This window comes from Dipodomys merriami, unplaced genomic scaffold, assembly GCF_024711535.1.
Source record: "Dipodomys merriami isolate MVZ:Mamm:240054 unplaced genomic scaffold, mDipMer1.0.p SCAF_17, whole genome shotgun sequence".
NCBI classification, from domain to species: domain Eukaryota; kingdom Metazoa; phylum Chordata; class Mammalia; order Rodentia; family Heteromyidae; genus Dipodomys; species Dipodomys merriami.
Window position 1 is genome coordinate 30,900,226 of NW_027203048.1, and position 16,134 is coordinate 30,916,359.

General features: G+C 44.3%; 1 protein-coding gene and 1 long non-coding RNA gene across 4 annotated transcripts in view; one reads left to right on the forward strand and one right to left on the reverse strand.

Annotated features, from left to right (window-relative positions):
* The window catches only part of Psme4 (proteasome activator subunit 4), a 103,636-nt gene extending 90,609 nt beyond the window's left edge, over positions 1-13,027 (reverse strand). For both annotated transcript variants that reach the window (XM_070025617.1, XM_070025616.1), the window contains exon 1: positions 12,713-13,027. In XM_070025617.1, coding sequence (XP_069881718.1) covers positions 12,713-12,954 — 242 coding nt within the window. In that variant the 5' untranslated portion in view covers positions 12,955-13,027. The remainder of the gene's footprint in view (positions 1-12,712) is intronic.
* A 246-nt stretch (positions 13,028-13,273) lies between these two features.
* LOC138829283 (uncharacterized) overlaps positions 13,274-16,134 on the forward strand; it is a 100,198-nt gene continuing 97,337 nt past the window's right edge. For both annotated transcript variants that reach the window (XR_011372525.1, XR_011372524.1), the window contains exons 1-2: positions 13,274-13,565; positions 14,982-15,037. This is a non-coding gene — a long non-coding RNA (uncharacterized lncRNA). The remainder of the gene's footprint in view (positions 13,566-14,981; positions 15,038-16,134) is intronic.

Below are 16,134 nucleotides of genomic sequence, written 5' to 3' on the forward strand. Positions count from 1 at the left end.
TGATGCTAAGAATTTTATTTTATTTTTTGGGGATCCGGTTGTGGGGCCTGAACTCTGGGCCTGGGAACTGTCTCTCAGCTCTTCAGCTCAAGGCTAGCGCTCTACCACTTGAGCCACAATGCCACTTCCGGCTTTTTTCTTTTTGCTTATGTGGTGCTGAGGAATCAAACCCAGGGCCTCATGCATTCAAGGCAAGCACTCTACCACTGAGCCACCTTCCCAGCCCCTGATGTTAAGAATTTTACACCATTGCTGGGAAGGTGGCTTAGTGGTAGATTGCCTGCCTAGCATGCATGAATCCTGGGTTTGATTCCTCAGACGTGCTGTGGCCTAATTGGTAGAATGCTAGCCTTGAGCAAAAGAAGCTCAGGACTGTGCCCAGGCCCAGAGTTCATATCCCCAAGACTGTCCCCCCCCACCCCGCGGCCGAAAAAAAAAAAAAAAAAAGAATGTTCTATTTAAGAAATAAGACTTGTGGTCTGGGAAGGTGGCTCAGTGGTAGAGCGCTTGCCTTGCATGCATGAGGCCCTGGGTTCGATTCCTCAGCACCACATAAGCAAAAAGAAAAAAGCCGGAAGTGGTGCTGTAGCTCAAGTGGTAGAGCGCTAGCCTTGAGCTGAAGAGCTGAGGGACAGCACCCAGGCCCAGAGTTCAGGCCCATGACTGGACCCATAAACAAACAAACAAACAAACAAGAAATAAGAGTTGTGGGGCTGGGAAGGTGGCTGGGAAGGTGGCAGGGCTGGCAAAGATTCTCAGATCTCAGCCTCCTGAATAGCTAGGATTATAGGCTTGAGCCACTAGTGCCTGGCTCATACAGAATTTTTATTATTTTCATCTTAACAGCAAAGAATCACTGTAAACTTTAATCAAGAGATTACCAAGTGTGTAATTTAGTAATAAAGGACATAATGGCAACTGAATTCTCATCAACATGTAATGCTCAATCAAAACACTTCTATCTCATCATAGTCTCAACTGGCCTCTATCAGTAACCTGAAATGAGCTTCCTATGTGTCTTTCCTTTGTTAAGTAAATAATTTGAAATATTTTATTTAAATTTTTTGAAGGTGCTTTAAGGCACCATACTACATCTCAGTTAAAAGTAAACAGAATAAGAGAACAAACATAGGTTACTGTCCTAATTTCAAATTTTATTAAGAAATAGATATGGATGTATATCTGATCATGTAAAGTATTTGTTGAAATGAACTCCAGGAAACGGAAATGAGGTTTCTCTTTGTTGCTTTCTTTTCTTTTGCTCTTTTTTGTTCATTTATCTGTCTTTGGGAGGGTAAAGAGGGCACAAAAATGAAGGGACCAAAGTAGAACAAATGCAGCAGTGGAACTCACTAGACACTATGTTGAAAATAAACTATACAACTTGTGGGTGGGGACAGGACAGAAAAACTGGGAGAGAGAGAGAGAAGGGGTGATATTGTCCAAAAAGAAATGTACTAATTACCGGACTTAAATAACTATAACCCTTCTGTGTATCACCCCCTTTATAATAAAAAATAAAAAAATAAAAAATCCAAAATGTAAAAATGACTAATCACAGTATATTTAGGAATTCAGAGGTAAGAACCCCAAATTTACTTAGGATAAATTCCAGTCCACCTAAAATCATAAACCACTTTGATGAGTATCTTTTTGCAGACAAATATCTAAGTCAACAGAAAAGAGAGCATTATCATTACTTATATGATCTTTAGAACTCCCCAACAGCTAAAAATCAAATTAAATTTACACTTAACCTCCTTAAGCTCCTAAATTATGGCACCTAAGTGCTTTGCAACCTTCCAGAAAGAAATGCTGCAAATTATTAGTCCACTAAGAGCATCTTTTTTCTTTTTCTCCTCCCCCACCAAGCTACTTTGAAGACAATGTGTGTATATATATATATATATATATATATATATATATATATATATATATATATAAATCCTAAAACCATACACCTTCCAGCACTAAGGAAACTGTAAGCACCTCGCCTGGATTACATTAGTGAGATGAGAGCTGATAACAAAAAACCCAGACCACTGGTCCCAGTAGTTCAAGCTCATATGGTAGCTACTCAGGAGGCTGAAATGTATTTGGAGCCTGCCCCTGCTGATCTCCAATTAACCACCAAAAAGAGAAAATGGAGTTATGGCTCAAGAGGTAAGTAGAGTTATAGCTCAAGAGGTAGAGTGCTAGCCTGTAATCCTAGCCAGGAGGCTGGGATCTCGAGGTTCAAAGTCAACCTGGGCAGAAAAGTCCTTGAGATTCTTATCTCCAATTAACCACCAGAAAGCCAGAAATGGCACTGTGGCTCAAGTGGCAGAGCACTAGCCTTGAGCAAAAGAGTTCAAGGACAGCGCCCAGGTCCTGAGTTCAAGCTCCACCAACCAACAAAAAAAACCCGGCTGGAGATGTGGCTCAAGTAGTAGAGATCACCAGCTGAGCAAGCAAGCAAGCCAGGTAATACTTCAAAGCATTCAATGAGTTTTAAATCCTAGTACTACTAAAAAGGAGAGGTGGAGATTTACAGATACAATACACACACATTACATACATACACACACAAATAGTCAACACTGAAATATTTCCTCTGGGTATATTTCATTTTTACCTTTTTCTATTTATCTTTTAGTTCATTGAAAAATTTCTAAATACTTTTATAATTAAAATTAACTAAGAATGAACTATAAAACAAAAAGGTATTTCAGGAAAAACAGAACTAAAAGCTTGGTGTAGATATAATAACTATCTAAAACATCTGAAACAACTTTTAAAATTTTGATTTGGATTAAATTTTACATCTGTAGAACGTTGGGCTGGGTTAGGCCTCCTCAGTAATGAGGATTACAGGCAGGAGCCACCCAGTGCCTGGCATTATTACAAATTTACAGCTCAACAAGATGCCTGTACCTGTAATCCTTCCCAGTTACTTAGAAAATAAGAGTCAGGTAGATTTCAAGTCCTGCCCAAGGATAGTTGGTGATAGTCTATCTCAAAAATCAAAACATCATCTGAGCCCCAGAGGCTCAGCCTATAATCCCAGGAGGTAGAGACAAAAGGATCTCAAATTCAAGGCCAGCTGACTACAAATTGCAGGTTATTCTAAGTTATTTGGCAAGCTCCTATCTCAAAAGAGGTGTAGCTAGAGGCATGGCACAGAGAGAAAAAATATGTGTTACCCATTTATAGGTTACAGTTTACTAATTAAGGTTTCTGGAAGTAATCTACCTTCCCTTAGAATACAAACTATCCCAACTAAAAGCTTCAGGAAGCCAGGGAAGCCAGATGCCGGTAACTCACACCTGTAATCCTAGCTACTGAGGAGGCTGAGATCTGCGGATCACGGTTCAAAGCCAGCCCGGGCAGGAAAGTCCCTGAAACTCTTATCTCCAATAAACCACCAGAAAACCGGAAGTGGCGCTGAGGCTCAAGCGGTTGAACGCTCGCCTTGAGCTGAGAAGCGCAGGGACAGCCACAAAGCCCAGAGTTCAAGCCCCATGACCGACCCCCCCTTCCCCCCCCCCAAAAAAAAGGATTCAGGATCCTGGCAGGGGGTTGTGGTTCAGTGATACAACACTTGCTTAAGGTCCTGGGTTCTATCTTTAATTCAAGAAAAATACATGAATGCAGAAACAAATTCTTTAAGAATCTGCAGTAGCCGGGCACTGGTGGCTCATGCCTGTAATCCTAGCTACTCAGGAGAATGAGATCTGAGCATCAGGGTTCAAAAGCCAGCCTTGGCAGGAAAGTCCATGAAACTCTTATCTCCAATTAACCACCAGAAAACTGGAAGCGGTGCTGTGGTTCAAGTGGGAGAGTACTAGCCTTGAAGAGCTGAGGGACAGCGCCCAGGCCCAGAGTTCAAGCCCACGACCAAACAAAACAAAACAAAAATGTGCAAGGGGCTGAGAATGTGGCTTAGTGGCAGAGTACTTGCCTAGCATGCATAAAGCACTAGGCTCAGTTCCTTAGTACCATATAAACAGAAAAAGCCAGAAATGGCTCTTTGGCTCAAGTGCTTGCTAGCTTTGAGCAAAAGAAATGCAGGGACAGTGTGCAAGCTCTGAGTTCAAGCCCCAGAATTGGGAAAAAACAAAAAACAAACCAACAACAAAAACCACTGAGTAAAATAAAATTTGTCAGCTGGGTGCCTATGGCTAAAGCCTGTAATCCTAGCAACCCCACCTGAGGACTGCAGTTCCAAGCCAGCCTGGACTCCTAACTCCAATTAACTACCAGAAAAACGGGAAGTGGTACTGTGGCTCCAAGTGGTAAAGGCTAACCTTGAGTGAAATAGCTCAGGGACAGGGCCCAAGTCCTGAGTTCAAGCCCCACAACAAAAACAGAAACAAAAGCAAAAAAAAACTTGATGGCAAAAAATAAACACCTGCCCTTTAACACCATTTGAAGATTGTAGAGCTGCAATTTTATTTTTATTTTTACTTTATGCAGTACTGATGTTCATAGCTGTTACACAGGTATTTTTACCATTTGACTCACACCTCTAGACTATTAAAAAGTATTTTAAGCCGGGCGCCAGTGGCTCATGCCTGTAATCCTAGCTACTCAGGAGGCTGAGATCTGAGGATTGCGGTTCAAAGCTAGCTCGGGCAGGAAAGTCCAGGAGACTCTTATTTCCAATAAACTACCAGAAAACGGAAGTGGTGCTATAGCTCCAGTGGTACAGTGCTAGCCTTGAGCTGAAGAGCTGAGGGACAGCGCTCCGGCCCAGAGTTCAAGCCCATGACTGACAAAAAAAAAAAAAAAGGTGTTTTAAGTAATTCTTGGGCTGGGAAGGTGGCTCAGGGGTATGAGGCCCTGGGTTCAATTCCTCCGCACCACATAAGCAGAAAAAAAAAGCCAGTAGTGGCACTGTGGCTCAAGTGGTAGAGCGCTAGCCTTGAGCTAGGCGCCCAGGCCCAGAGTTCAGGCTCCAAGACCAGACCAAAAAAAAAAAGTAATTCTTAAGCAATCTCCAAATTGTTTGCATTTTAGTATTGTACTTTAGTACCCATTTTATAGTTACAATGTATGAGTTTTTTTCTTAGCAAGGAAATACTATGTATCTAATCTAATCTCAAATATTTAGAGCCTGTATACTATGAAAAAATATATATAGCCGGGCGCTGGTGGCTCATGCCTGTAATCCTAGCTACTCAGGAGGCTGAGATCTGAGGATCGCGGTTCAAAGCCAGCCCGGGCAGGAGAGACCGTGAGACTCCTATCTCCAATAAACCACCAGAAAAACCGGAAGTGGCGCTGTAGCTCAAGTGGTAGAGCGCTTGCCTTGAGCTGAAGAGCTGAGGGACAGCGCCCAGGCCCAGAGTTCAAGTCCCACTACCGACCAAAAAAAAAAAAAAAAAAAAAGAAAGAAAAAAAATATATATAAATTAACACAGCCGGGTACCGACGACTCACGCCTCAGGAGGCTGAGATCTAAGAATCACAGTTCAAAGCCAGCCCGGGCAGGGCAGGAAAGTCCATGAGACTCTTATCTCCAATTAACCACTAGAAAACCAGAAATGGGGCTGTAGCTCAACCAGTAAGTAGAGCGCTTGCCTTGAGTTGAAGGATAGTGCCCAAGCCAGAGTTCAAGCCCCAGGACCAACCAAAAAAAAAAAAAAAAAACATAAAAAGGTAACATAAAAAGGTTATATCATGGGCTGGGAAGGTGGCTCAGTGGTAGAGTGCTTGCCTTGCATGCATGAGGCCCGGAGTTCGATTCCTCAGCACCACATAAGCAGAAAAAGAAAAAAGCCAGAAGTGGTGCTGTGGCTCAAGTGGTAGAGCGCTAGCCTTGAGCTGAAGAGCTGAGGGACAGCACCCAGGCCCAGAGTTCAGGCCCCACGACCAGACCCCCGCCCCCCCCCAAAAAAGAAGCGGTTCAAACCCAGCCCGGGCAGGAAAGTTTGTGAGACTCTTATCTCCAATAAACCGCTAGAAAACTGGAAGTGGTGCTGTGGCTTAAGTGGTAGAGCACTCACCTTGAGCTGAAGAGCACAAGGACAGCGCCCAAGCCCAGAGTTCAAACCCCATGACCAAAAAGAAAAAAAAAGTTATATCAAAATTCAATAGTTGGCAAAAGCATAATCTAAGATTTATAGCAAACTATGGACAAACTATTGATGTAACCAATATAAACTCCTTTACTAAACTTGACTCCTGGATACTTCTGTGCAGTCAAGAAGCACACTAACATCTTTCTTAATTAAAATGCTAACAATTCCCTACAATTCTCTGGATTAGTATCTATTTTGTTTCAAACAGAGTACTAAAATGGACCTCATCCAGATATACTTTCACTATTTTGAATGTAAAATTGATCATTTTTGGCTCACAGCTGTAATCCTAGCTACTCAGGAGGCTAAGATCTGAAAATCACCGTTTAAAAGCCAGCCCAGGCAATAAGTATAGGACTCTTATCTTCAATGAACTAGCAAAAAGCCAGAAGTGGAGCTATGGCTCAAGTGGTAGAGTATTAGCCTTAAGCAAAATAGCTCAGGAACCTTTCCCTGGTCCGGAGTTCAAGCCCCAGAACCAGCATAAAACATAACAACAACAACAAAAAGCCACGACAATTCCCTAATTTGCATATTTTAGTTTACAAATAACAAAAAAAATTCTATGAGTATCTATCTATACATGCATATACCACTACTAAATGTTTAAGGTAGAGGTCTGGATCTCAAAACAGCATGTAATAGGGGAGAAAAGAACATGAACAAGAGAAGAGTATACTAAAAGGAAACAAATGCTAAACCAAACAGGCCAAATATGGAAGCCAACTTCAAGATCACAAATGGAACATTTAACAAGAGCTGCTTTGTTTGGACATTCCAGTGGAGTTCTCAACATATATACACTTTTGGGGCTGGGAAGGTGGCTCAGTGGTAGAGCGCTTGCCTTGCATGCATGAGGCCCTGGGTTCAATTCCTCAGCACCACATAAGCAAAAAGAAAAAAGCCGGAAGTGGCGCTGTGGCTCAAGTGGTAGGTAGAGCACTAGCCTTGAGCTGAAGAGCTGAGGGACAGCGCCCAGGCCCAGTGTTCAGGCCCCACGACCGGACCCAAAAACAAAAAAACATATATACACTTTTTTTGTTGCTGCTGCTGTTTGCTCACTATTATTTTATTACCGTGTTCTCAGCTGTTTATTGAAAAGGAAACTTTGATCTAATTTTCTATAAAGGTTAGAGGAAAAAAAAACAGATTTGGATATTAAAGGGAAGGAGTCTAACTAGAAATGAATCACGTTTAATAGAAAAGGCTATTTCCCTTGGTTCACAATTAGAAAACCTGTTTTAAAGGTTGTATTTACCAACAAGATTCTCGAAAAGAAATGGTTTTTTTGCCTCCATTTCAGAATCCAGTGTGAAGCCCTGGATTGGATACCCAGCACTGCACAAAAGGAATGGAACAGGGGCTGGGAAGGTAGCTCAGTGGCAGAGTGCTTGCCATGCATGCATGTGGCACTGTGGCTCAAGTGGTAAAATGCTAGTCTTGAGCTGAAGAGCTGAGAGAAGAGCCCAGGCCCAGAGTTCAGGCCCCATGACCAACAACAACAACAAAAAAAAAAACAATGGAGCAAGTGGAAACCCAAAATGATATGAAAAGATCTCAGAATGTGGAGGGGCACTGATCTACTGATTTCTATTTGCCCTTCTTCATGCCTCAGTATAAGGCATTAAAGCACCTTGGGCAGATTAATTTTTTTTAATTTAATGTAATAAATGCAGATTTCCCATTTTCCTCCTCCACCTTTTTTTTGGTCAGTCATGGGGCTTGACCTCTGGGCCTGGGCGCTGTCCCTCAGCTCTTCAGCTCAAGGCCAACAATCTACCACTTGAGCCACAGCACTACTTCCAGATAAGAGTCTCATGGACTTTCCTGCCGGGGCTGGCTTTGAACAGTGATCCTCAGATCTCAGCCTGCTCAATAGCTAGGATTACAGGCGTGAGCCACTGGCACTGGCTCCTCCACATTTCTTTATGGAACTACCACTGCCTGCTGTATCCTAATGAATAAAAATGTAGACTAAGAGAAAGAATACACTGAATTGTTTGAAGGCAGAAATCTAATAGGCCCTAGATGCCAGAACAGAAAAGGCAGAGAACACCTATAATTCCAGCTCTGGGAAGGCCAGCCAAGTCTACATTGTGAGACTGTTTGGAAAAATCAAAATAGAACTAAGGAAGATGTCTAAATCCTTCCTTTACTATTTTTTTTAAATTTACCTATGAGTATTAACCTGAGGTCTACTGTCTTTTTTTGGTTCGTTTGTTAGTTTGTATACCTCAAGTTGACCTGAAACTCACAATCTGTATCCATGGCTCAGCAGCTTCATTTTTTAAATGGAAGTAACTCAATATCGTATTTGCTACCCCATGAGGGAATCTAAGTCTCTAAAGAGGCAATAGGAGAAAACTGTTATTAAATGAAAATGATTGTTCGTGGGATTCCTGCCCCACTATCTTTAGCCCTGACGTAATAAACCTAAACAAAATGGTACAAATGGAGCAGAAAGTCAAGAGTAAAATCACAAATTTTGCAAAAACTGGCTGTTAGTTGGCACTTCTTTAAAATAAATTGAGTTTATATTATTCTGTCTTCTTTTGCATGACTGATATTTTCCATTAAAAAAGCATTTGCATAAAAAATTGCTGTATTAGAGAACTATTCAAATTAAACTAAACATATCCTCAAATGGAATAAAAGGTTCTGGCACAAACAACAAGTTAACTAATGGAAAAAACAAACTCACTCAGTGGTTTTTCTACTAATTTTGCTGTGAACTGATAATGTCTGAGAAATAAAAGTTTAATTTTTCATACTGAATGTAAAGGATACACATTATGCTGCTATTCAACTTTGACAGAAAAATGATTTCCAAAAATCACTTAGTCCATTTTCTCTTTCAGAAAATCAGCTGTACCACTATCAAGGAAAGTCTGGTATCTATTTTGACTCTAAGTACTTAATAACAGATAAACCAGTTCTAGAGGCTGGTGATTCACACCAGTAATCCGAGCTACTTAGGAGATCTGACAACTGAAGTTTGAAGCCAACCCAGGCAGGAAAGTCCTTGAGACTCCTACATCCAACTAAACACCAGAAAAACCATGAAGCAGAGCTGTGGCTCAAATGGTAAATAAGAGTGCTAGCATTGAGCAAAAAAGGTCAGTGACAGCGTGCAGGCCCAGTGTTCAAGCCTCAGGATCTGAACAACAATAATAGTAACTTTTAAAAAAAGTTTTTAAAGGAAAAAAAAAGAAGCAATCAGTGAGGTTCTATTTGCCAGGGGTATCTATCTGATGTTGTGCTTACGTTTCCATTTTATGTAAAACACTCCACTACTAAACATTAAGTTTTAAAAGACTAGTAAAACTGTCTACAGTTTACCGTCCAAAGGATCTACAGCAAGACCAAACTGGCAACGAGAGTGACTAAATCTGTTTATCTAAACTGTTGTATCTAGATTTCAATGCCTCAGGCAAACGGTCCTGAAGGCTCCCAATGCAACAGGATCAAAATCAAATTTCCAGATTGCCTTTCATCAACTCCTTTCATTCTCTACAAGAGCCATACAAATTATCTACCACTCTGTAAGTTACATTTACTGCCATTTTCCAAGATCATTTATTTGCTCCTGTTTTCTCTAAACTTCTATAATTTGTTTCTTCCCTGAAAACTGTATCTACATGAAAACTTCCATTGCATTGCAGGGCCAAGTTTTAAAATTAAAGGAAATAATCAAGAGGTGCTAAGCTGGCCTGCAAGTCTCAGAATGAACTAACAAAATGAAGTAAACAGTCAAAAAGGAGCCAAAGTAGCTCCCAAACCAGAACTCAGCTTCAACACACCTGTGATACTCAAATGAGGGGGCCCACTTCTGAAGATACTGTCCCCAGCGCCTCTGAGTAACACTCTTTTTCTTCTTTAGGAATGTACTTATCTAGGTAAATATTTTCAGAATGTTACAAATTACTCAAAATAGTTGTTATAGAAATATATACACTGGGTGACATGGTGATACATGCCTGTAACTCTAACATCAGCTGGAGGGTCTCAAGTTCAAGGCCAATCTGGCCTAGAGATCCCTAATCTCAGAAAAGAAAAAACAACAACAAATACACACTTGTTTATACAAAGGCTGAAAATGAATAAAAACCATAGGATACCAGAACAACGAAATGGTTTGGATGCATTATTATTGTTGAAGTATCAACAATCATTTCATTCACAAGAATACTGGAAGATATTTAGGACCAAAGCTAGTGGAAGAAGCTAGATTTTATTTCCATTACTACCTTCCAACCTTTTAAGTAGCACTAAATTCATACACTATTTGGCTATTATCAAAATGTTGGCAGTAGTTAGATGTTAATTTATGTAACACACAGAGCTGAAAAAAGAAAGAAAACAAGTACAACTACGAACAGGTCACCTTAATGTGACGAGAAAAAAACACACCCCAGATCATAATTTGTGTCATCAAGTTTAAAATGTCACAGAGCAAAGCAATCCCAAGAGTCAGTATGCAGCATCTAACCACTACTCCAAAATAAATTCCTACCTGGCAGCACCTGATGTTGGTTATGTATGTGAAAACAGCTTTGTAAGCCATTTAACTGCCATTCTGCCCTACTAAACACCATCATTCTCCACTGAATATTTAGTCCTGCTTTTTAAAAGCTATTTTTACCTAATAAGCCAAAATAACAACACAATTCTTGGTGCTAATTTGCCAAATTCTATTAACAACAAATACTTCAGAGTAGGTTCAAAAATATAAACGTCTTCACACACTGGCATGGCCATAAACTGTGCACCTAATATGAGCTGTTTATGTTGCCTCAAATAGTAATTCTGTAACAAATCGATTCCAAGTGATTTAAAAAGGGAATTGCTCAAACTAAGTCATATTATTTTCACTGCACCTAAATTACACAAATGCCTAGGAGGCTCACCTTAAAAAAGTCGCTAGACATCAGGGGCTCAAATCTATAATCCTAGCTACTTAGGAGGCTGAGACCCAAGGATCAAGATTTGAAGCTAAACCAGCGTGCAGACAAAAGAGACACTAATCTCCAACAGTTGGGGGTGTGGCTAAAGTGATAGACTGCCAACTGTGAGTGAAAAAGCAGAGTAAGAACTGGAGGCCTGGAGTGCAACAAACCTTAGTAGCAGAAAAAAAGAGAAAAAAGAAGAAAACAACAGGAAAAGACATTCTACTGGTGTGACTAAAAGCAATACTCAGTCAGTTGCGTTTTCCTCAGCACTTCCTTATTTTCCACAGATCCTAGCGCCACAAACTTCTTTGAGGTCTAATCAAGAGGAAGGCTGTTAACCTTGACATTTCATGGTCTTTGAAGAGGGCAAGTTAAGTGTTCCACTTTTGCTTATTTTTAATTAACAAGGCAATTACTCCCACCTACTCTGTGAGAGGAGATGAGAAATCTGTCAGGGGCCCCCTAATAACTGGCACATAAGAATTATCCTGCGAGGAAAGACAAATATAGAAAAGACTATTGCATTACAAAAACCCTGAGTCATCACCCAGTTCGCTCAGCAGATGTGGGTAAACACGGTGACTGGTGTCCGGTGTGATCACTCACCCGTAGCCACACGCGTGAGTGTACCACGTTCCCAGATTTTACCTACAGCCAACAGATCGAGACTCGGCAAACAATTCTTTTCCGAAAAGTTTCGGATACAGTAAAAACGTTCATCTACCAAGTAAGGTTTACACACACACACACACACACACACACACACACACACACACACACTAGCGTACCAATTTTTCCTCAAATTTCAGTGACTCTCTAGTTTACAACTTGTTTATCAAGGGAGCTCCCGAAAGTGACTAGTAAACACAACCGCCCTCCCAGTCCAGATAACAGCAACCCTCGACAGCTGCTCAGCCGCTCTTCCCCATTTTCCATAGAATCGTTGAGGTCTCGCCACAGGCAATGTCACAACAGGACCGACACACACTTTCCTTAGAATCTAAGACAACATTCGCCAGTCGGCCAGTCTACCCCGCCACCCAGGACTGCGCTGGGGGCAGATTTAAACTAATCTTTCCGATCAAAGGTTCCGAGCCCGGACAAACCTCAAACACCAACTACCTTCCAGGCTGCCCTGAAGGCCTCCTTCCCATTCACAAAGTTCCCAGGCGTGAACCCAAGACCTGGAAAGTGGCGAGGATGGAAGGAGGAGGAGGAGGAGGAGGAGGAGGAGGAACCGGAGCTAGCTCGGGGGGGGGGGGGGGGGGGGAGGAGAAGAAGTGGAAAGCGAAGTCAGGAGACCGGTCCCCAAAGACAAATCCTGCCCCGCCTCTCCCCCGAGGCAGGCTCCACGGAGGATCGCTCCTCCGAGGCTCTCCCCGGAGCCTCGCAGGTGTTAAGAAACAAACCCAACGCTCGGGGAGCGGCAGCCGGCGAGAAGAACCTCGGAGGTCCACCAAACCAAGTGGCCTGAGTGGTTTCCGGGCTTCGGTCGCCACCCGACGACCACTGACTGCCCCGCGGACAGCTAGCTGCAGCCAGGACCGAGCTCCGGGGTCCGTCCGTCCGCCCCAGACAAAGAGCCGTCCCTCCCCACCCCCGACGGCCTCTGCCGAGCCGCGGCTTCCGCGGGGGGCCCCCTACTTCCCCGGGCAGGTGGGAGTGGACGGTCCCGGGACCACCAGCACCCCGCACACTTACGTAGAGAGTTTCCTGGTCCAGAAGAGGCCCCCCGGCCACAGCTCTTGGAGCTGCACGGCCCGGCCCAGGTTGCTCTTGATCTGGGCCAGTTGCAAGTCGGACTCTGCGTCCAGCCGCTCGGCGTAGGGCAGCAGCTTGTTGTACACGATCTCCTTCTGAGGGGCGAAGCCCCGCGGCCCCAGCCCGGGACGCCCGCCGGGCTCCGGGGGCTCCCCGCCTCCCGCCCGCTCGGCCGGCTCCATGAGCCCAGGGACGCCCCCCCACCCCCTCCCACCCTAGCCCTCCCCGGCCCCCACCCCGCTCTGGGCTCCGCCTCCTCCGCGTCGTCGTCGTCGTCCCCCCCGCCCCTCCCCCCCGCGGCCGCCGGCGGCCCGTTCGCTTGCGGCCCGACCGCTGAGTTCTTCCCTCCCGGCCGGCGCGCTGCTGGGCCCCGCGCGGTCCCCGGTTCGTTGGCAGCGGCAGCGGCCGCTCTGCCCGCCCCGCACCGGCTCGGCTGGTGACGCTGCAGCCGCCGGGCCCAGAGGTTCCGGATGGGCCCCAAGTCACTTCCGGGGCGGGGCGACAGGGGTCGGAGGCGGAGGCGGAGGCGGCGGAGGCGGAGGCTCCGGCGGCGGCGGGAGCTCAGGCGGCCGCGCCTCCCTCGCCGTGGGGCCCGGCTTGGCGCCCCCACCCCCTCGGCCGGCGGCACCGGCCCAGCGCGTGGCGGCCCCACCGGAAACACGAGGCCGAATTCCAAGCTATTGTCCGGCTTGGTCCGAGGGCCGCTGCAGGGGCTGTCGTGGCCTCCGCGCCTAGGCCGCGGGGGTCTGAGGAAGAGTCGACGCAGCCTGCCCCTGCCCCTCTGTGCCGCTAGGTACTTCGTTTTTGTCTCTTTGAAGCCTCCGCGTTTCTCGTATCCAGCCCGCCCCCCCCCCACACACACACCACCATCATTCCAAAGAAGGGAATAATCAACAACTAGGAGCCGAGCTCTTTTGTGTGAGTCTGACGCTCAGTTTAGGCTCTTGGGGTGGAAAGTTGAAGGGGAGCGACTGAAGCCTTCCCTCTAGGGATGGGAAAATCCAGCCTCCGACAGTAGAGAATTAAAAAGACAAGTAAGTACAGGACGCCCTTGGCAACTCTAAAGAGGAACTCCAAACTAAAGGGGTGTCAAGTCGTTTCCTAGAAAGTGCTGTTTAAGTGCAGCTGTGAGGTGCACAGTTGGTTCACAAAAGAAAGGAGGAGGATTAACGTTAGCTGATGGATGAGCTCTGAGACTTTAAAGCTGGGTTCTGTGAATCCAAAGAAGTTCAGAATGGCTTAAGATTGCTAGCCAGACAAAGAGTGGAGAAGTGAGACTGAAGAAAATGCTGGGCCATTTAGAGCTTTTCCCAAAGGACAAAAAAAAAAAAAAATATTAAGGGGCTGGGAAGGTGGCTCAGTGGTAGAGCACTTGACTTGCATACTCGAGGCCTTGGGTTCGATTCCTCAGCACCACATAAGAAAAAAGCCGGAAGTAGCACTGTGGCTCAAGTGGTAGAGTGCTAGCCTTGAGCTGAAGAGCTGAGGGACAGTGCCCAGGCCCAAAGTTCAGGGCCCACGACGGGACCCAAAAAGAAAAAATTAAGCATCAGAATGACATGACAAAATTTTTGAAGAATCATTCTGTGTAGAGAATGCATTGGAAGAGACAAGAGATGTAGGAAGGTGTCAGGTGAGATTATTTGAGAGTTCAGCAGAACGACCAGGTTTAGAGATAAGTTAAAGGTGAAGACTAAAAGGATGGTATGGTGCCAGTTCCTAGCTAGGGAAGCTATTCTTCACTGACATAAACAGCAGAAACCACTTTGGAACAAGAATGCCTATGGGATGAATAAAAGTGTTGGCATGTGAATTAAGAAGGTGATCTCAACTGGAATAGGGATTCACATAGATGGATAGGAGAGAGAAGGAAAAGTGTGAGAAGAATGAACCCCTGAAAGAACTCTGAGGAACCTCACATTTAAGGATGAATAGAGAAAGGAGAGATAGACCACAACATAAGTTCACTAGAAACAAAGAGGTACTGAGCTTTCTAAAACATTGGGTATTACTAGAACCAGACTTTGAAATAGAGGTAGTGACCAATCCCACTGAGATAGCTGGAAGATCTGAGGCTTACTGAATATAAAAGGTTTATTGATGAAGCAAGGAAGGACAATTTCACTGGTGTGTAGGAGTGCAAGACATATCACAATGACAAAAGACAAATAAGAAGTGAATAGTCAACAACCTTTTTTTCTTTTTTAAGGTGGAATGGATAGATCAGAGGAGGAAAAGGAAACAATAAAAAGAGAGATTTTTAAGGTATGGTCTATTTACATGTATTTAACTACTTCTGAGAGCACTGGATTCTGTAAGGTCTTGCACAGGGACACCTCCCTACCTCTTGGTTTTTCCACCCAGTATCTGTTAACTAGGTAACTCGCATACCTGGAAGCAGACACCTTCCCCCCCTACTAGGTCACATCTTGGGCTGCCTCTGGTCACATGCTGACCACAGGCAGTTCCCAGACCCAAAGGTCACATCCAGATCCAGTGTGGCCACACCTTTCCCCCACCTGGCCACACCTCTTCCTGTCCCTGGCCTATGTAAGTCCTGGCCCAGGGGTGGGTCACCTCTTTCCTTTTCAGCCATGCCTCTCCACCAATCATGGTGGGGGCAGCAGTTCGGTAAATAAACTTCTTTTCCTGCCTGAGTAGCATGTGGTGTTTTCTTGATCAGCTACCTAGTGAAACCTATCTATTTAATATACTTTAGAGATACTATTGAGAAAAAGATAGAAAGAAAGTATATGAGTGAAGGTGACAGACTGGGAAAAACCTGGGAGTCTGACAAAGGAAAAGGGAACATTATTTATGTTGGTGTCAGCTACCATTATTGAGTAGCTCTGTCTGCCAATATTTTATCTCTAAATAGAGATATGGAGTTGCGAATATTTCAAAAAGGGAGGTTAAAGTAATATGGTTGAAGTCTAAATGAAGAGCAAGTAGAGGGCTGATTGAGAGTAATTGAAAATTTAGATCCTGAGGAATTACAAGGAAACTGTAGATTAGCATGAGTGAAGGCTCTGGATGAACAGGAATTCTCAGTTTTAAGATTTAAAAGCTGGGCACTGGTGGCTCATACCTGTTATCCTAGCTACTCAAGAGGCAAAGATCTTAAGATTGAATTTCAAAGCCAGGCCAGGCAAGAAAGTCCATGAGATTCTTTTTTTTTTTTCTTTTTTTGTCATGGGGCTTGAACTCTTGGCCTGTGCGCTCTCCCTAAGCAATTCATCTCAAGGCTAGTGCTCTACCACTTGAGCCACAGCACCACTTCCACTTTTCTGGTGGTTTCTTGGAGATGAGTCTCACAGACTTTCCTGCCCGGGCTGACTTTGAACTGTGATTCTCAGATCTCA